General features: G+C 41.1%; 1 protein-coding gene across 4 annotated transcripts in view; it reads left to right on the top strand.

Annotated features, from left to right (window-relative positions):
• Nucleotides 1-20,917, top strand: part of ATP10D (ATPase phospholipid transporting 10D (putative)) — a 110,537-nt gene that overhangs the window by 70,968 nt on the left and 18,652 nt on the right. For all 4 annotated transcript variants that reach the window (XM_047857493.1, XM_047857494.1, XM_047857496.1 and 1 more), the window contains 8 exons: nt 2,230-2,418; nt 4,851-5,460; nt 6,082-6,188; nt 7,559-7,685; nt 9,753-9,937; nt 14,644-14,953; nt 17,829-17,905; nt 19,409-19,534. In XM_047857493.1, coding sequence (XP_047713449.1) covers nt 2,230-2,418; nt 4,851-5,460; nt 6,082-6,188; nt 7,559-7,685; nt 9,753-9,937; nt 14,644-14,953; nt 17,829-17,905; nt 19,409-19,534 — 1,731 coding nt within the window. The remainder of the gene's footprint in view (nt 1-2,229; nt 2,419-4,850; nt 5,461-6,081; nt 6,189-7,558; nt 7,686-9,752; nt 9,938-14,643; nt 14,954-17,828; nt 17,906-19,408; nt 19,535-20,917) is intronic.

Raw genomic sequence — 20,917 nt, 5'->3', positions numbered from 1 at the left:
CCTATGCTAAGAATCTTTAAGAGGAGGGCACAGGGCATATATTGCCAATATATTTGATGATCAGAAATATCTTGGAGGGGCTCCTGGGTGGCTCAGTCAGTTGAGCATCCAACTTTGGCTTAGGTCACAATCTCACATTCGTGGGTTCAAGTCCCTGCATCGGGCTCTGTGCTAACAGCTCAGAACCTGGTGCCTGCTTTGGGATTCTGTGTCTTCCTCTCTCTCTGCCCCTCCCGTGCTCATGCTCTCTTTCTTTCTCAAAAAATAAAATGAAAATGTTAAAAAAAAGAGAAAAATCTCTTGGAGGAACCCTCATTATTGTCATGTATATTACTAGGTAATATTCTTTATATATGTTTGCCTGCTCATACTAGTGTTTATTTTGGAGAGGTTCTTTTGTTTGTTTCTGTTTTTGTTTTTATTATAGTAATGATTTGAACTATAAAATTTTTTGTATTAACCATAAAATAACATGGTATGAATAATGTCCTCACTTTTAAAAGAGGTGGTACTCATCAGTTGTTAGATGAATCATCAGTTGCTGTTGGATGCTCTGGAAACTGTATTTTTTTTTTCTTTTCAAATTTTTATTTAAATTCTAATTAGTTGATATACAATGCAATGTTGGTTTCAGGAGTAGAATTCAGTGATTCATTACTTACATACACCATCCAGTGTTCATCATAACTAAGTGCCCTTCTTAATGCCCACCACCTATCTAGCTCACCCCCCACCCAACCCCCCTCCGTCAACCCTCAGTTTGTTCTCTATCAACAAAAATCTCTTATGGTTTATTTCCCTCTCTTCCTTTCCCCCTTCCCATATGTTTATCTGTTTTGTTTCTTAAATTCCACATATGACTGAAGTCATACAGTATTTGTCTTTTCCTGACTGACTTATTTTGCTTAGCATTATATACTCCAGCTTCATCCATGCTGTTGCAAATGGCAAGATTTCATTCTTTTTGATGGCTGAATAATATCCCATTGTTTATATATACCACCTCTTCTTTATCCATTCATCAGTCAGTGGACATTTGGGCTCTCTCCATAGTTTGGCTATTGTTGATAGTACTGCTGTAAGTATTGGGGTGCATATACTCCTCCAAATCTGTATTTTTGTATCCTTTGGATAAATACCTGGTAGTGCAATTGCTATGTCATAGGGTAGTTCTGTTTTTAACTTTTTGAGGAACCTTGATACTGTTTTGCAGAGCGGCTGCACCAGTTTGCATTCCCACCAACGGTGCAATAGAATTCCCCTTTCTCCACATCCTTACCAACACCTGTTGTTTCTTGTGTTAATTTTAGTCATTCTGACAGGCGTGAGGGGGTGTCTCATTGTAGTTTTGATTTGTATTTCCTTGATGATGAGTGATGTTGAGCATCTTTTCATGTGTCTGTTAGCCATCTGGATGTCTTCTTTGGAAAAGTGTCTATTCATGTCTTTTGCTCCTTTCTTCACTGGATTATTTTTTTTTTTTGAATGTTGAGTTTGATAAGTTCTTTATAGATTGTGGATACTAATCCTTTATCTGATATGTCGTTTGCAAATATCTTCTCCCATTCCGTCGGTTGTCTTTTAGTTTTGTTGATTTTTTTTTTCCTTCTCTGTGCAGAAGCTTTTTATCTTGATGAACTCCCAATAGTTCACTTTTGTCAACTATGTATTTCAAAATAGAAAAACAGTCAACTAGATTTTGGTGGAAGGCATTGTTCCTATCTCCTTTTGAATTTTTTTTTTTAATTTTTTTTTTCAACGTTTATTTATTTTTGGGACAGAGAGAGACAGAGCATGAACGGGGGAGGGGCAGACAGAGAGGGAGACACAGAATCGGAAACAGGCTCCAGGCTCTGAGCCATCAGCCCAGAGCCTGACGCGGGGCTCGAACTCATGGACCGCGAGATCGTGACCTGGCTGAAGTCGGACGCTCAACCGACTGCGCCACATAGGCGCCCCTCTCCTTTTGAATTTAAGTTAATAGTCAAGGTGTTCTCCATCAGTATTGTGCATTCTGGATTTTCCTTTTTTTTTTTTTTTTTTTTTTTTTGGTCTGTTATTTTCCTATTCTCACTTCCCATGATGCCATGTTAAATGTTTTTTAGAAGAGTAAAGTTTACTATCTCATTGTGCATAGAGTGTGGTTATAAAAGCTACTTCTCATGTAAATTTAAAGCTCTCATTTTTAGATACTTAACATAACAACACTTTTTCTAATTGGGTTTTCAGGAAACAGATGTGGTACCAGACACCAGGCTTTTGGACAAATTTAATCAGATTACACCTCAACTTTTTACACCACTAGATGAGACTGCCCCAAATCCACCACTGGAGACTTTGTATATCATTGACTTCTTTATTGCATTGGCAATTTGCAACACTGTAGTGGTTTCTGCTCCTAACCAACCACGACAAAAGGTAAAGTCTCTAATGCAAACAAGTATCACCTTCTAGAAGAGAACTTTGGGTTTAAATGTACTTGTACTGGCCTTGTTATGTAGATAATAATTAACACTATTACTAATGATAATAATAATAGCAGTTAACACACACCACTTAATCTGTGTTCCGGACATATGTTCTAAGTGATTTACTGGTATTAACATGTGCAATCCTCCGAACAACTTCCTAAGTTGGGTAATATTACTCCACTATTCCATTTTGCCATTGAGGTTAAGTAACTATCCTGGGGTCACAGAGCCAGTATGTGGGGGAAGCAGGATTTGAACCCATGAAATAGGACTCAGTGCTGCTCTACTATTTTGCCTCTAGAAGGATAGCTGATGAGAACAGTTCTTCTGGAATGTGGCTGTGCTCATTTTGCAGTTTCCTTACCCAATCAAAGCTTCTTTGAGGCTTCTGAGACCTCCAACGTCATATGCACTACATCAGGCAAAATTTAAAGTATTAGATTCATTATCATGTTTCACGATGGGGTACCTTTTTCATGTACCAGTTGGGTTAGTTCTAACTCAATTTAAAATCCAGCACATTTATAGTGTACCAAGATTCTGCAGTTCCCACAAAAGCTAGATTTAAAAGGCCTATTTGTAGCTTAGAATTTATGGAAAAATTCACTTTCAATTAAAAAGAAAAACTTGTTTTAAAGACTGGTGATTCACCACATGCTGTGCTGTGTTCCTCGTGCGAAGAACTCTCTTCCCTTTTGCACACACCCACTTAAATTCAGTTTGCAGCACAACCCAGTTACATTTTAATTTCCCATCAGATCATCTTTTTTTGGCAAATTCAGAGGTGGTCAACTTTACCATAAAAATAACTTATTTCCAATTAAGCTTTTATCAGAAAACTGTTTTTAATAACGTTTTCAATTAGAGAGTTGCTCTTTGGAGCATTTTTTCCTCCTCGTGTAACAGTTTTTCTCGTGCATCTGTATCCAAAGTAGGCATCTTCTGGTGTTTTTTTGTTTGAAAATGTTGTTGCCTTATCCCCAAAGAATAGGATATGCTGTTGTCTGCAAGAAAATCTCTAGAGCTATAAAAGCCTAAGCTTTATGATATTTTGAGGTAATGAGAGGCCATGACTAATAAGTTAATCAGAATCTGTCAGGAATATGAAAACCTCATCTGTGGTTGTTTCTCTTCATTTCTGAGTTGCTGATAAGTCTGAAAATTGACCAGCATAGGTGTCTCCAACTATCCAAAGATTAATAATGTTTAGGAAAACACTTCCATATTTTGGGCTTTTCAGAATGAGAAAATTTTAGGGTTTAATTGGCCTTCATAATTAATATTAAACTCTAAGTTTAATCACTGATAAAAGTTGAGAGCTAGAAAAGAAAATAAGTCTACAAATTAGAAAAAAATATGTAATAGAAATTCACATTCACTGTGAATTTCTGCTAATAAGCTAATAATTTCTGCTGATAACACTTTAAGTGACTTTGTTCACTGGCCTTTTTAAAACAACAGAAAAAGTCATGGTAACAATCTTATAGAATCTGAAAAATAAAAGAGGAAAACAACCCATTTTGTTAATCTTTTAGCTTTCTTTCAATGTTTTAAATGCATATTATCACTCATTTGTTCTTATGTTCATACAATTTTCATTTTTATGTTGTTCACATGAATTTTATATTTTAAAGCTTTACCAATTTTACCCCATAGGCTTTATAAACTTTATTTTGTAACGACTGTATAACATTTCAGGAAGATTTTTCCGCTTTGCTATTTTTGAATACTTAATTCGCTTATAATTTTTAAATTGCTATTGCTAGGATGTACATGATAAAGATTATGGATCACCTATATTTTAAGTTATTCATTAGGAAAAATTGCTTTAATATGCCCACTGCTGGCAATATTGGCATTTTATATCTTTTGCTATTATTTGCCAAATTTATTTCTAAATGGTTGTAGAAATTTTTAGTGCCATCAACGTTAGCACATCTTTTTCATTATGGCCATTTTAATTTTTGTTAATGTTTTCTGGGACAGTTTTTTTTTTAATGTTTATTTATTTTGAGAGAGAGAGAGAGAGAGAGAGAGAGAGAGAGAGAGAGAGAGAGAAAGAACATGAGGAGGGAAGGGGCAGACAAAGGCAGAGAGAGAATCCCAAGCAGGCTCTGTGCTGCCAGCATGAAGCCTGATGCGGGGCTCAACCTCCCAAACCTTGAGATCATGACCTGGGCTGAAATCAAGAGTCGGACACTTAACCAACTGCGCCACCCAGGCACCCCTTTTCTGGGGCAGTTTTAAGTATGAAGAAGCAGGCTGCTAGTTATTTAAGGAGGGGTAATTCTTACCTACTTTTTTCCTGGTTTGACTTCAACATGGTTATGAACTGCTTTTGACTATATGATGGAGACCCTCCCAAATTGTCTTCCCTAGATTGGACTCTCATCACTGAGTGGAATGCCTATCAAGTCCTTGGAAGAGATTAAAAACCTCTTCCAGAGATTGTCTGTGCGAAGATCAAGTTCGCCGTCACTTGCCAGTGGGAAAGAGCCATCTTCTGGGATCCCAAGTGCCTTTGTGAGCAGACTCTCTCTCTTTAGTCGAATGAAACTGGCTTCACCTGTGGAGGAAGAGGTCTCCCAAACTAGCGAGAGCCCTCGGGACTCTAGTAATTCTGCTCGCCCTACAGAGACTGAGAAACAGAACTGTGATGCAGGCCTCACCGATGGCAAGGTGGAATGCTCCCCTGGACAGCCGTTGGCCTCCAGCCTGTGTTATGAGGCTGAGAGTCCAGACGAAGCGGCCTTGGTGTATGCCGCCCGGGCTTACCAATGCACTTTACGGTCCCGGACACCAGAGCAGGTCATGGTGGACTTCGCTGCTTTGGGGCCATTAACGTTTCAACTCCTGCACATCCTGCCCTTCGACTCAGTAAGAAAAAGAATGTCTGTTGTTGTTCGACACCCCCTTTCCAACCAAGTCGTGGTATACACAAAGGGTGCGGATTCTGTAATCATGGAGTTGCTCTCTGTGGCTTCCCCGGGTGAGTTCATACAGAACTGAAAGCGGGGATATGAAGGGCTCAGAAATTCAAAGGCCACTCCAGATGGTTTTATAAAGACAAGCAAGTGGATATTTGGGGGATCAGCTGCACTTGGCAAAGTAGGGGAAGCTGCCTAGGATTTGGTGAGAAAGCATGTTAAGTCTGGGGGCTATACAGACCTGGGTGCAGATCTGACCTACGTCTTGGTAAAGTTACCTACTACTCTGTGCCTAAGTGTTCAATAAATGGGGATTGTAGTACCTTTTTTGTAGGTTCCTCAGAGGTTTAATGACACGCCATATCCAGTATATGGAGAGCCTTTGTCCAGTGCCTACCAAATGGCAGGTGTTCAGTGAATGGCAGATAGCATTATTATAGTTACTGTTACTACTGTTATTGATGGTGTGGGAATGGTGTTTGTATTAAGTTCATGGTGCTTTTCCCCAGGGAGGAAGGAACAAGGGAAAGCTTTATTCTGAGGGTCCCTTTAATAAATGCACAGTTGGGACTCAAAACTACAAGGTCTTTTGTTTGTTGTGGGGTAAGCCACCATTGTTTGTAAAACTTTGTCTTTAATTGGGCAGCCTGGAGGGAATACTTGTGTTTTGTTAATTATTTCAGATGGAGCAAGTCTGGAAAAACAACAGATGATAATAAGAGAGAAAACCCAGAAACACTTGGACGACTATGCCAAACGAGGCCTACGCACGTTATGTATAGCGAAGAAGGTGAGGCTCTCAGGCGCATCTTCTTTATTCTTCCACCGTGTAGCCATCGTTTAATGACGAGCATGTGTCAAACCCTGGTCCGGATAATTGGCAAAGCCCCTGGATCATGGGCTTTCTGTTCACAGCTTCTCCCTTCCATATGTATTGGCTGCTTGGAGTTTGTTCTCCAAAGTAGTGTTTTGCTTGGAGAACAAGCCACAAGGGTACCTAAAAGTTCTGTTCTCTGAGTTCTCATGTGCTGTGTTAGAAACCAGAGTATCAATTTCCGTGTGTCATTCTGGGCTCTAGCGAGTATGAAAGACAGGGATGTACAGGTAGATCAAAGTATCAGTGCATTAGTTGCCATCCATTATAATTTTTAAATACGAGGCTCTCCAGGAAGCCTGAATTGGAGACTGTAGCGAGCACCTAAGACAAATGTAGGGATCGCTCATTTCTGTAGAAATTTATAGTGCCATCAACGTTAGCACATCTTTCAAATTCTAGTTCTGACGAGCTGCATTAGGGAAGCTGGGATCCATTGCAGACTCTTAGTCATTATTTAGTCACCCAGCTGCATATAGAATCAAAAGCCTGCTCCACACAAAGTTGTAAGAAAAATGGAGAGTTTCAAGATGAAAGCAAAAGGAGAGAATGCTGCCTTTTCAAGTGGAATGATCCTGTCCCTGATAAAAATGCAGCCCAATAGATGTCAGATTTTTCCTAAGTCAGATTACCTTGTGAGTGAGAATAAGTAGATAGAGAAGTTGCCTCACCCCCTCCACCTCACGTTGCTTTTTGAGAACCGAAATGTGGATTTCTCCCTCTATGGCAACCTGAAGAAAGAGGAAAATGTATCATTGGTTCCTTCTCCAGGAATTTCATTTAATATTTTTGGAAGAGTACTTCCTTGCTCCACTCATACAGCTCCCTCTCTCTTTTCACCTTTACAAATAACTAACTCCACAAACTAACCGTCAAAAGATATTAGCGGTGCTGTTGGCTATGTAATACCTCAAACTGAGCAGTCCTGACACCACTTTCTCAACTGCACCATTAGAATCTTTCTAGATTTAACTGCCACGTGGAGACCTCTTCCAACTGCGTACCCCCTGGGTTAATTAAAGAAATTAACCCACTCTCATCATGTATGATGCCTAGAATTTCCAAGAACTACTGAGCTATCGTGTCCATCCATTATCAGTGTTAAAGAAGTCTGACCATAGAGCTTGGGAAGGTTGTGACCAGGTGGTGTGAGAACCTGGCATAAGTATGTCTAGAGAGAGGAATACCGAAAACAGGTTGATGGCTTGGTATTCAGCTAGTGGTCAGTCCTGGTGGGATCCCACAAGATGATCTGGCCTGTCTCATAGCTCTTTTTACCCCCCTAGGTCATGAGTGACACTGAATACGCAGAGTGGCTGAGGAACCACTTTTTAGCAGAAACCAGCATTGACCACAGGGAAGAGTTACTCCTTGAATCTGCCATGAGGTTGGAGAACAAGCTAACTTTACTTGGTAGGTAGACTCTTGTGTTGTCTGAACGGACAATTTTGAAAAACACTGGCTCTCTCTAAGTAAGTTAGTCACCAGTGGTTTTTTCCCCCCTACTTTGATCTAATAGAGCACATAGTTCTGTCTACCGTGTCCAGTCTGATCTCTACCCGGTTTCCAATTCTTTTCATTCTGTTTTCCGCTGCAGTGAACTAGACTCCATTTATGGTGGGATCAGGGTGGTCGTCCTTAAGAAGATCATTTAAAACCTTATCACTTTAACTTAGAATACCAAGTCAAATAAATATCCTGGTTCCCCCTGGTTCAAGAGGACTTCCAGCTTTAAGTTTCTTGCCAGGCCTTGGATAAGGTACTTAATATGTGTTGTCTCTTTGAACCTTCACAACAAATCTCTAAATTATTTGGAGGAAACTTGGGGCACAGAGCAGCTCATTGACTTGTTCCAAGTCACACTAACGGCTGATAGAGCTGCGGAGAAACTCGGGTCTACCTAGCAACAGGGCCTGTGTGCTTTGTATGTACCTGCAACTGGACCAATGAAATTTTCTCTCTTCTCTTACTTCCTGATTGCTGGTAAAAGTTGCACAAACGACACCTCTTGTCTCAGACTGAGCTGTGCCTTGAAATCATCTGGGGCACTTTAAGATACTAGTGCAGGACACCTGGGTGGTGCAATCGGTTAAGCATCCCACCTTGGCTCAGGTCATGATCTCAGTTTGTGAGTTTGAGCCCCCGTGTCAGGCTCTCTGCTGACAGCACAGTACCTGCTTCAGAGCCTCCCTCTCCTCTCTCTCTGCCCCTCACCCGCACTCATGCACTCTCTCTCTCTATCAAAAATAAATAAACATTTAAAAAAGTTAAAAAAGGGCACCTGGGTGGCTCAGTTGGTTAAGTGTCCGACTTTAGCTCAGGTCATGATCTCACAGTTCATAGGTATGAGCCCCGCATTGGGCTCTATGCTGACAGCTCAGAACCTGGAACCTGCCTCAGATTCTGTGTCTCCCTCTCTCTGCCCCTCCCCACTAGCACTCTGTCTCTCTCTCTCTCAAAAATATATAAACATTAAGAAAAATTTTTTAATAAAAAAACCTGCATCCTATTCTCAGGGATTCTGATTCAGTTGGTCTGATGTGTGACTGGGACATTGGAATTTTCAAAAGATCCCCAAGGAATGCTGAGCCAGCCAAGGTTGAGAACCACTGTCTCCGAGTCTGGACATCTAGATTCTAATCTAAGTGCTAACATAGCAAGAGACCAGCATCGGAGCTCCATTCCTCTGGTTCAGAGAAAAACAATGATCCCACTTTGTGTCGAGTCACTAGAGTAATAGTGCTGTCCTACGTCATTTCTTTGTGACAGCATCAGTTGTATGGGTCTACCTCTCCTTGTCTGAAATTCCAAACTCAAAAACGCTCTGTGGGTTTAGTGCCAGAACTCATTTGGCTATAAAAATCAGGTCTGGTCTGATAAACTTTTGTAAGTCTTTATTTTCCTAACTAGTGTGAACATTTGAAAGTTTTCCACAGAAATATTAATATGTTTGGTTATCAGATACTTCAAAATATGATAGATGCACTATATTACCTTCATAAAATATGAAAAAATTTGAATTCCAAAACTTACCTGGCCCCGGTTGTTTTAGCAAAAGGAATTATGGACTTCTAATATCTATTTTTAATGCTGTTTCATAATATAAGCCACTTATTGGCAAGAACATTCTTTGAAAGCCTGTCCTTACCCTTGGGAGTGTCACAGAATTACAAAATCTTAGAGAAAGGTTGCATAAGTAACTGAAACGAGTCCCCCTCAATTTACGGAGAGGAAAGCTAGCCACAAGGAAAACAAGTAAGTTTAATAAGCTCATTGATTCCTAAGGCTTCCCTCCCAGAATATTACTTTGTATATGATTTTGGTCTGGGTCCACACTTCTTTGAATCTCTGGAAGCTGCTGGCACAGTTCGGGTAGTTCAGGATTGGGTTGACAAACAGATACAGTTCACTTATAGCCTAGGTGAGCTCCTACTGGCTTCAGTTTCTCACAGGCTCTGTTGCACTTTGGCTATCTTTTAGGTGCTACTGGCATTGAAGACCGTCTGCAGGAGGGAGTCCCCGAGTCTATAGAAGCCCTTCAAAAAGCTGGCATCAAGATCTGGATGCTGACAGGGGACAAGCAGGAGACAGCTGTCAACATAGCTTATGCATGCAAACTACTGGAGCCAGATGACAAGCTCTTTATCCTCAATACCCAGAGTAAAGTATGTGTAATGAGATTGAGTCTTTTTTTTTTTTTTTTCATAGCCAAGGGAGCATTTGTGATTTGATGAATGGAAGGAGGAAAAAAAAACCAATAATCATTAGCTCCTTGATAATTACTTCTTCTATCCAGCAACCTAGCTTGTGCTTGGGAAGGTACCATAGTTCTTCTAAAGGCTTCATGGTTTAACATGATTCAAAGAAATTGTTGCTATAAAAGTTGCCTTTTTGTTTTCTATCTGCTTTCCCTTACCCCCCATTGGATTTCCAGGGATCTGATAAGATTTAGCCCATAATGAAAAACTATGTAAAATTCTTGGACAGGAATATACCTCTGTTTCAAGTTGAGGGGAAGTGATGATTTCTGTCAGAATTAGGTGAGTAAATTGGTATTTTTATGGTTAATTCCAAAAATAGACTCTCGGGATAATTATGCCCTCTAGTGGTAATTCTTAGATAGTACCGTTGAGAATGTCAAGTTTGTAGAACTGTTTTAAGGAAAGGGAATTTTTTTTTTTTTTCCTTAAGGAGTTTAAGAGGTTTGGATACAGCTTATTTTTTTTTTTTTTTTATAATTGTCCCTGCCCCACCTCCCATTAAATTCTAACACAAATTTCTAATGAGTTGAATGGGGTTTTTTTTTTGTTTGTTTTTAATTTTCCAGTATAGTAATAACCTCTGAGATTTGTGCATGCCGCTTAATTAGCTTGGAAAACCTTTCTCCCTCCTTCCTCAAAGTCAGACTTCATCAGTGGCATCCATACTCTGCCAGCAACCCGCCTCTCAGAAATCCTCTGGAGCTTCTCATCTGGATCACATCTTGGGGCTGTCACGGGCTGCCATGTTTGGTTAGCCATGTTATTATGGTCGGGCCTCAGTCAATACCTAACCAGATCATATATTTTAAGGAAAGAGAACTTTCCTTTTCAACACAGGGTGGGTTCTCCTTGGCAGTTGGCTGTGATCCAGAGACCCATAACCACAACCTCCAGCCAGCTCCTAGTACCAGCCAGGTCTGAGCACAAGAAAATTGTCATTAGTCATTTTGGCCACTAAAATGGATGTGCCCTAAGGCTGGTAAGACCCTGGTTCATTTACTTGGTCTGCCAGTGATCAGGTATGTGACCTTGGAGAGTTTTCTTCTGGACCTTTTCCCTAACCTGTGATGTGAGAGTAACATCTATTTCATAGGGTCATTGTAGGCATTAAATGAGAAAATATAAACTATAAATTAAACATGTAGTACCTGTCAGAAAGGGTTCAATTACCATTGAAAAGGAAGTCAGTTCTTTTTATTTGATTTCAACTTTGACTTTTTTTTTTTTTTTTTTTTTTTTTCAACGTTTATTTATTTTTGGGACAGAGAGAGACAGAGCATGAACGGGGGAGGGGCAGAGAGAGAGGGAGACACAGAATCGGAAACAGGCTCCAGGCTCTGAGCCATCAGCCCAGAGCCTGACGCGGGGCTCGAACTCCCGGACCGCGAGATCGTGACCTGGCTGAAGTCGGACGCTTAACCGACTGCGCCACCCAGGCGCCCCTCAACTTTGACATTTTTATGAGCAGTAAAATCCATAGGATCATAGAGCTTATTTGTAAATACACAATTATAGTTGAAGATATTTAAAGTTACCAATTCAAGAAGTCTTTATAGAGTAGCCACCGTGGACTGTTCTAAATGCAAAAAATACATTTTTTTTTTTAATTATCAAAAGCTGTTCCACCTATGTGAATTTTCCAGGTAACTAACAGAGCACAGTGAACACAATTTAGTTTTATGGTGACTCAAGTCCATCCATATAAAATGCCAGGCACATAGTAGGGGCTAAGTCACTATATTATTTTCATTTTTCCCCCCATTCTCCTCTATTCATCAGGAGATGCTAAGAATTAAAAAAGAAAGATCACGGAACCTGGTTGGCCAGTTAGTGAAGAAATTGCTTCTGTGACATTCTAAGTGAGCCACCTGGAAACCAGTAGAATATCTGGTCATTTCTGTAGTGTAGTACTTCAGCTTTACAAATTTCTATCAACTCTTGTTCCTAAATCTGCAAGTTAGATTACAGTAAATGTCGCCACTTATAAACTTTACGTAGTTTCCATTCTCATAAAAGTCCTGGGTCTGTTTTTTTGGGGGGGAAAGGTTAATATAACTATATATTGGATTCTTTATTGCCTTTTGATATATAAAGGCCTTTCAGGATTCATCATTTAATTTTTAAGTTTTGTTTTTATTATTTCACTTATAATTTTTTCCTGAGATAGTAACTTTATTTTCATGCTGGTTAGAATCCATAGAAGGCTTTCTTATTCGTGATCTTACTTGACAGTTACAACAAGGACACAGATCAGGTAAAATTATCCTCATTTTTATAGCCTGAAACTCCAAAAGGTTGTGGTTTGTCTACTCACAGCTGATTACTTGTCAAGCATACATTTTGTATTGAATTACATATTATATAATCTATATCTATCTGTAGTTATTCTCATTATTCGTGGAGTTAAGTTCTATACAGTTGCTGCAAATGCTGTATTAGTGAATACTGAACCAAACGTAGTATTAGGTTGCCATAAGCCTCTGGTCACAACATTGTATCAACCAATCAATATAGAACCTTGTTCCGTGCGTGTTTCTGTTTAAAAACAATTTATTGTATGTATTATAACATTGAATTTATGGCCAATCACAACCTAGGGGTACATAGGACCCCTAGACAGCACTGTGCACTTCAGCAGCGCTATGCTTGGAGGCCATTTTATTTTTAAAAAAAATTTTTTTTTTCAACATTTATTTATTTTTGGGACAGAGAGAGACAGAGCATGAACGGGGGAGGGGCAGAGAGAGAGGGAGACACAGAATCGGAAACAGGCTCCAGGCTCTGAGCCATCAGCCCGGAGCCTGACGTGGGGCTCGAACTCACGGACTGCGAGATCGTGACCTGGTTGAAGTCGGACGCTTAACCGACTGCGCCACCCAGGCGCCCCTTGGAGGCCATTTTAAACAGTGAAATTAACAAGAAGCACAAACATACAGAAAATGTGTCACCAAACAGTGAAAAGGACACTTATTTACAGTACAGGAGCTGACATAAGATAGAGCATCACCTTGTTCAGTTTCGGCTGGAGTCATATCACGTGACTCAAAAAATTTCTATCTGTGCATGTTTACCAATGACCATGAAAGCACTACAAGTATTGATTGTGGGATTACAGATAAATTTTAGCAAGTAGGTGAATTCACAGATATGGAATCTGCAAATAATGAAAATTGAGTGTATATATGTATTTCTATAACGAAAATGTAATTTATAGAACTAAATGCATGCTCAAATAAGAGGATAAAAATGTCTATAATCATTCTATAAACATAAAACTACAGATAATTTATGTTCATATTTTAGAAGGCTTCCACTCAAGCCTGTATTCTGTGCACCCTGAGCATACAAGGACTGTCGTTATGTATCGTATAGTATTGTAATTGTATTTTTTCACTTAACAAATGCCATTAAGTATCATCTCATGTTAATAGACTCGCTGATTTTCAGTGACTCAAGGGTATGTTACCATCTGAATATATCGTTTTAATGTAACCAAAGTCTAGAAGGTTTTTTAAAATAACTTTTTACTATTATATGTTGAGCCTATAAAGGGCATATTTGATTCACCTTTGTATACTTTTCCTCAGAAGCTTTTGACATGTATGGGACCTGTGAGTGAGGGGATCTCTTACGAATGAACTCTTTCAGTCTTTTTTTTTTTTTCTTTTTCTTTCAGTCTTAATGTCTAAACTTAAATGCAGTGCTCGTGGATTTTGTTAGGCTCTGTCCTTAGTGGTCACTTGACACAATAATTTCTGGGTAATTTTATTGTCAGTCTTCTTGAGTAGAATCCATCCAATGAGTATTTATTGAGTGTCTGATGTGACCCTCTCTCAGGCATTGTGAAGGCTTCAAAAGTAAATTAAAAATGATATCTGTCTTCATGGTACTTCTTAACTATGTGGGGTGAAGAGAGTGGAGGGATGTACACAGACCAAACGTGACAAGCACCACTGAAAACATCCCAACCAGAACATAAGCTCGATGAGGGCAGGGGTCTTCTTGTGCTCATTGGCCAATCCCCAGTGCCTAGGATGTTTTCTAGTACAAAGTGGTTTCTCAATAAACCACTGTGAATGAATGAATGTTGAGTCCAAAAGAAGATAAAAATAGTAACTATTATTTTTTAAATTCTGTGTCATGCCTTACACTAGGAACTTTGCACACATTATTTCACTTCTTCTTGACAATGATGTTATAATGTGTAGACATTTGCATTTTCTGATGAGAAAGCTGAGGTTCAGAGAGGTTACATAATTTTCCTAATGTCAAGCAGATAGTAAATGGTAGAAAAAGACCAAAGAACTCTCGGGAGTCACTGTTTGAGAAGGTAAATTGTACAAATAAATAAATTCTCAGCTATTTTTAGTTGCAGAATTGGGGATGAGAGGTCTCTTCCATCCTATTAACTGATCTCCTCCCTCCTCCCTCCTCCCCCCCCACCCCCCGATCTCTGTGGAAAAGCTGGGAGGTCTTCAAAAGTAACGGGTTGAGGAAGTACCTGGGGTTGCCTTTATACAGCAGTTGCTAAAGAATGACAATGATAAATTTAGCTGGGTATGGCCACCAAGGGAGCCCTAAGGCCAAGTGTCTTTGCCTCTTGTTTCAAGGATGCCTGTGAGATGCTGATGAGCACAATTTTGAAGGAACTTCAGAAGAAGAATCCAGCCTGTCCAGAGCAAGCATTGTTAAGTGAGGGCTTACACCAGTCCCCAGCCACACAGGACTCAGGGCTGCGGGCTGGACTCATCATCAATGGGAAGACCCTGGAGTTCGCCCTGCAGGAGAGTCTGCAGAAGCAGTTCCTGGAGCTGACTGCCTGCTGTCAAGCTGTGGTCTGCTGCCGAGCCACCCCCCTGCAGAAAAGCGAGGTAGTGAAGTTGGTGCGCAACCATCTCCAGGTGATGACGCTGGCCATCGGTGAGTGGGGATGGAACCGGCCGCGTGCTCCTCACTTTCATGCCACGCTAGGGGCTGATCCTTCTGTTCCATCCTTCCTTCTGTACTTCTGTCTACCCTTCTGTCTGTCTGTCCTTTCCCTCCCCCACTTTCCTTCTCCCTTTCCTCTCTGCTTCCTCCCTATCCTCCACTCCTTCCCTTCTTGCCTTCATCACCTTTTTGACCACTTGCTTCGAACCACATGGTAGGGATGTGATGCGGAAAACAACATAGTAGGACTTTGGGTTACATGTGAGATCCCCAAATCAACTAAGTTAAGGAGGGTAAATGTACTGAATTATAAAACTGGAAAATCTAGGGGTTCTACCTTCAGAAAAGTTAAATTTAGGGACATGAACAAATCATTTATTTATTCATTCAACAAATATTTATCGAGTGCCTTCTGTGTACCAGACATTTTTCTAGGCACTGGAGATAAAGGAGTATATAAATTGACAAAGTACTTTTTCCTAAGGAGCTTATATCCACTAGAAGGCATATGGTAAAAAATGAAACAAAACAAAAAAGCCATACATATATATCAGATAGTGACAAACTATTAAAAAAAATAAAGCAGAGCCGGGAGACGTAGAGCACTAGGGGAGGGAGAGGGGTTGCTAGCTTAAATGTTTTTCAGAGACAATCTCTGAAGTTTGCAGGTGGGCAGAGACTTGAAGAGAATGATCAGGGAGCCGCGGAGATCTGAGGGGAGAACATTCCTGGTGAGGGTAGTGAAAGTGAAGACTGTGGGCTAAATTTGGGGTGCCTCAAGACCCAAGCAGGTTGAGCAAAGGGAAGAGTTTTCTAGGTGAGTGATGGGCAGAGAGGTGGCAGGTGGCCAAATCACGTAGGGTCCTGGAGGCCATTATACGTTTTTGGCTTTTATCTGAGGAGGTAGGGAGTCTTGGGAGAACTTTGAACAGAGAAGGAAAATGATCTGCTTTAAATTTAAGAGGATCACATGGCTACTGTGTTGAGAGTAACTGTTGGATGCAAGGACATAGGTAAAGAGGCTACTGGAATGGAGAGTTGGGAGGCTACTGGAATAATTCAGGCAATTCAGGTGGTGGTGGCTTGAGCCCAGATGAGACATGAAACACGGTCAGCTAATAGACATGGTTTGGAAAAAGAGCTGGTGACACATGCTGATGAATTTCATGTGTTGTATGATAGAAGGCGTTAAAGGAAACAAGAAGATTTTTGTCTCTGAGAGCAGAGGGATGGAACCAGGAGGGCAGGGGAATCAGGAACTGGGACACACGCATCTGAAATTTGAACAGGTCCATAGAGATCTGAGCAGGGATGTGTCAGGTGGGCAGCTCGATAGGAAGTCTGGAATTTAGAAGTCTGGAATTTAGCAGTGAGGGATTGGCTGGAGATACAAACTGGGGAATTATAAGCCTAGATGATACTTAATGTCTGGCTAGTAGATGCGACCCCCAAAATATGAGTATAGATGGAAGAGAGAAGCTGTGTGAGATTAAGCTCTGAGATACCGCAGTGTTCAGAAATGGCAAGATGAGGACTCAGCCATCTCTTGTAGCCTCTGTTTTTACCTGGATTGCTTTCAGTCTCAGGTAGCTTCTCCCCTCAGCGTGCTTGCTGATACAGCTGCCCAAAATTCCTAGGTTTACATCCTATCCTGTTAGCAACCTGAGTGAAAAGATAGCAACTCTTTTCAAGTTGCTGGAGTAAAGAATCAGGATGAGAGTGGAATTTTGTTCAGCTGTCTTATTGAATGAACATAAAAATGAATGAATTGTTCAAGCCCCTGGATCCAGATGTTCCTGAGGCTAGAACTTCTGGATATGTCAATTACATCATTGGAGTCAGGTGCCCATCTCTGAGCCAATCACCAAGGCCAGGAAACAGATGATGCTAATTGTCTAGATCTGGGTGACTTGCCGTCCTACATCTGGGGTTTTTGGTTCATCCCTAATAAATCACATGGACTCAGAGTTCCCAAGCAAAATCAGGATACTGTTACCAGAAAACAGTGAATGATCAGTGGGCATTTGGGGACAACAAATGGTCATTACCAACAGGAATGTAATACTTCCCCTAAGAAGCTGCCAGTGTGTGGGGCGCCTGGGTGGCTCAGTCGGTTGAGCGTCCGACTTCAGCTCAGGTCATGATCTCGCGGTCTGTGACTTCAAGCCCCGCGTCGGGCTCTGTGCTGACCGCTCAGAGCCTGGAGCCTGTTTCAGATTCTGTGTCTCCCTCTCTCTTTGACCCTCCCCCCGTTCATGCTGTCTCTCCCTGTCTCAAAAATAAATAAACGTCAAAAAAAATTTTTAAAAAAAAGAAGCTGCCAGTGTGTTGGGGAGACCAAGAAATATGTAGCAGTCGTAATATCATATGATAGAGAAACGCAGGGTGGTGCCGGAGTCTAAGGAAGAGGCATCTGACCTAAAGGGAGGATGAGAAGGATCTCCCAGAGGAACTGACCTCTAAGCTGAGGGCAAGAGCAATTGAAATCCAGCCACATGAGGTGGGGTGGTGAAGGCAGTGTTACAGGATACGGAAACTGCATGAGCAGTGGCTGGAAGGAGCCAATTTTCCAATATCTGGAAAATTGAAAGTAAAGTGAGTGGCACGGAAAAAGGGGAGATAAGTCCAGAAAGGTTGCCTTAGCGGGAAGGATTTTTAAGGATTTTAAGTGTCGAATTTGGAATCCTTCCTCATGGCAGTGGGATGCCGCGCTTCATTTCTCTTTAACTGGCTTCCAGGTCATTTGCAGACCTAGGATCAACGTTGAAGGATTTGTTTGCTTGGGTGGTCGCTGTTGCTTTGCAAAAAGTCTGTATCTTTTCTTTACCCTTCATACGTTTCTCAGCTTTTCTTCTGTCTCCTGAAGGTGATGGTGCCAATGATGTCAGCATGATACAGGTGGCAGACATTGGGATGGGGATCTCCGGTCAAGAAGGCATGCAGGTGAGTGGACGCCGTCCACCCATGTGCCACAGACTTCACCTGCCTACTCCAGGGCAACGTCTTTTCACAGTAAAATCTCTGTTGTAGAGTGAGGCTGGCTGTGACTAGATCAGGAGTGGGAGGCTGGAAGACAGGGAGTTGGTCTCTGCATTCATTCATTATCTACTGTGTGGGTGTTGGGGTATTTTCCTGGGTAATTTTAACCATGTGGTTCCCTTGTTCAGTTTAAAACATATATCTCATCGGGGCGCCTGGGTGGCTCAGTGGGTCAAACGTCCGACTTCAGCTCAGGTCATGATCTCGTGGCCTGTGAGTTTGAGCCTGTCGTCGGGCTCTGTGCTGACATCTTGGAGCCTGGAGCCTGCTTCGGATTCTGTGTCTCCCCGTCTCCCTGCCCCTCCCATGCTCATGCTCTGTCTTTCAATAATAAATAAATGTTAAAAAATTTTTTTTAAATATTGTTCATCTAGAACATAAAAATATATATATTTAGTCCTGCAATAGCTGTGTGGCTTTTTTTTTTTAATTTTAAAGATATTTTCTTATGGTTTTATTTTATTTTTTTAATTTAAATTCAAGTTAATCAGCATGCACTGTAGTCTTGGCCTCAAGAGTAGAACCCAGTGATTCGTCTCTTATATATGACACCCAGTGTGTATCCCCAAAATTGCCCTCCTTAATGCCCATCACCCCATTAGCTTATCCCCCCACTCACCTCCCCTCCAGCAGCCCTCAGTTTATTCTAGCTGTGTGACTTTTGACACTGGTGAGAGCTACTAAGGATTTGAATAAAAGACCTACAGACCTAAAGAGGAAAGGAGGGAGATAATATTTGAGAGGGAGGGGGGTGCTCTTTGTGTGTGTGTGTGTGTGTGTGTGTGTGTGTGTGTGTGTGTGTGTATGTGTGTGTGTACACGTGTGAATATTAGATCGTGTTTTAGGCACAAAATTCAGATAAAAGCTTGTCCAAAGACTGCTTTTCATGTATAGAGCAAATGCTGTTAGAGAAAGATAGGATAGAGGCTTAGGGTTTCCAGAGAATTGTAAATTATGACATTCTCTCCAACAGTTGAGAAATTCAGTGATCTCTTTGCCTGGCACATTCTACATTGTTACATAGTGTCAAGACTACAATACTTTTAATATTCTTCCCAGTGAGGGAGAAGCAGATGCATATTGTGATGCATGGCATTCTTGCTACGGGAGCTCCTTTCCAGAAAAGTACATTTGCTGAAATTGGGTCGAGTGGTAACCAAAGAGAAGTCTTGTTTCATGTGACCAGACTGGAAAGCTGAATAGTAACTCCAGGCAGACCATCAAGTCTCTGTGTTCATGAGTTTTGTTTGTTTCGGTTTGGTTTGGCTTCGTCTGGTCTTCGTGTAACGTTTAAACAACAGATCGGACCAGTTGGAGCCTGCCTGATGATGGTCAGGCTGTCATGCTGTGTCTGTTTTAACACATTTGATTGCTCAGGGTGGCATTCTCTCCCCCTTGTCTCTGCAGGCTGTGATGGCCAGTGATTTTGCCATTTCTCAGTTCAAGCATCTCAGCAAGCTCCTCCTTGTCCACGGGCACTGGTGCTATACACGGCTTTCCAACATGATTCTGTATTTTTTCTACAAGAACGTGGTACGTAGCTCCAGACAATCTGTCCCTTCCCCCTTTACACTTTCTTATTCTGCTAGCATAAGGGATGAGGAGGAAATGCCCCCACGTTAAGCGGCTCTGCTTGCTGATGTTTGGGGAGCAGCCAGGAGCACTCCTGCTGCCTTACCAGAAATAATCTGCAAATGTGCTCCGTTTCAGCTGCTGACAGCAAATTGCTAGCCTTGTCCGTCTGCTGGCGTTTTCTATTCCCTATGCTTCTAAATTCAATTAAGTCCTGTCTGGTTCATTTAAGACCTAATTTTTGACCTTCCATGAAAAGGTAGTGACAAGCAGAATTATGAAATGTTTAGTGCCGTCTGTCAGTAGAGAATGAAAATGTTTTCTTCCATTTTACAGAAGATACCAAAAAATACCTGGGGTCCTCAAACCGATGTCCCATGTTGTATGTGGAAGACACAGATGCCAGGGACAACCCAGTTATCATGCCTTAGCCTGTAGCTGGCTAACACTCAGAAATGAAGAATTCTCTGGCAAACCTGTAAAATGTATTTGTGGTTGAGAGTTATTTGATGGCCAAGGAACTTAATTTTGATTATATAGTTCCTAAAGGGGCAGAATTTGATGAGAATCCGAGCTTCTGATCTTTGACATACCATTTAAATTTCAGTCTCCTCCTTTATAAGATCGTGGTGACCTCAGATTGCTTCGCTTCACTTAAGTTCCTTCCAGGCAGAGTGATTATGTAAATATGTCATGATTTTTAGACTAAATTTATTCCCAGCCTTCAAAAAGTCCATAGGCAGTGCATTAATAGTAAACATAAATTTACATCACTCTATTGAAATACCACCTTTAGGAAAAAAATAACTTCAGTAGGTCATTTTTCAGATACTCCAGATGTGTAATTTAGATCCATGTATCTGTGTGTGTGTGTCTGTCTGTCTGTTGGTCAGCAGAACATTTTTTTTTTCTTTTGTCCTGTAGCACAATTAGCTTTTTTAAAATTCTGGGGCTTAATGCTCACTGACTTCTAGGGAGGAACTGCCTTCCCAAGTTTTTTTTTTTAAATACTTTTGCATTTTTTTTGCTCGGAGCTTGGAGCCTGCTTCGGGTTCTGTGTCTCCTTTGCTCTCTGCCCCTCCCCTGCTTGTGCTCTCACTCTGTGTCTCAAAAATAAATAAATGTAAAAAAAAAATTGTAAATACTTTTGCATTTTCCTACCTTCTCCTCTTGTGGTGCAGCTCCTCTTTCCCCATAAAGCCCAGATTAAACCCAAGGGTTAAGAAACACTACTGTCAGAAAGAGAGGTGACGTATATTTTCAGAGAGTGGGGCAGTGTTTATTAGTAGAGACTGTCACCAGGGAACAAAGATGGAACAGAGACGGAAAGGCGGCTTTCTGCTG

Source organism: Prionailurus viverrinus, chromosome B1, assembly GCF_022837055.1.
Source record: "Prionailurus viverrinus isolate Anna chromosome B1, UM_Priviv_1.0, whole genome shotgun sequence".
NCBI lineage: Eukaryota > Metazoa > Chordata > Mammalia > Carnivora > Felidae > Prionailurus > Prionailurus viverrinus.
The sequence above is the reverse complement of the archived record's forward strand: the minus strand, read 5'-3'. Positions and strand labels throughout refer to the sequence as shown.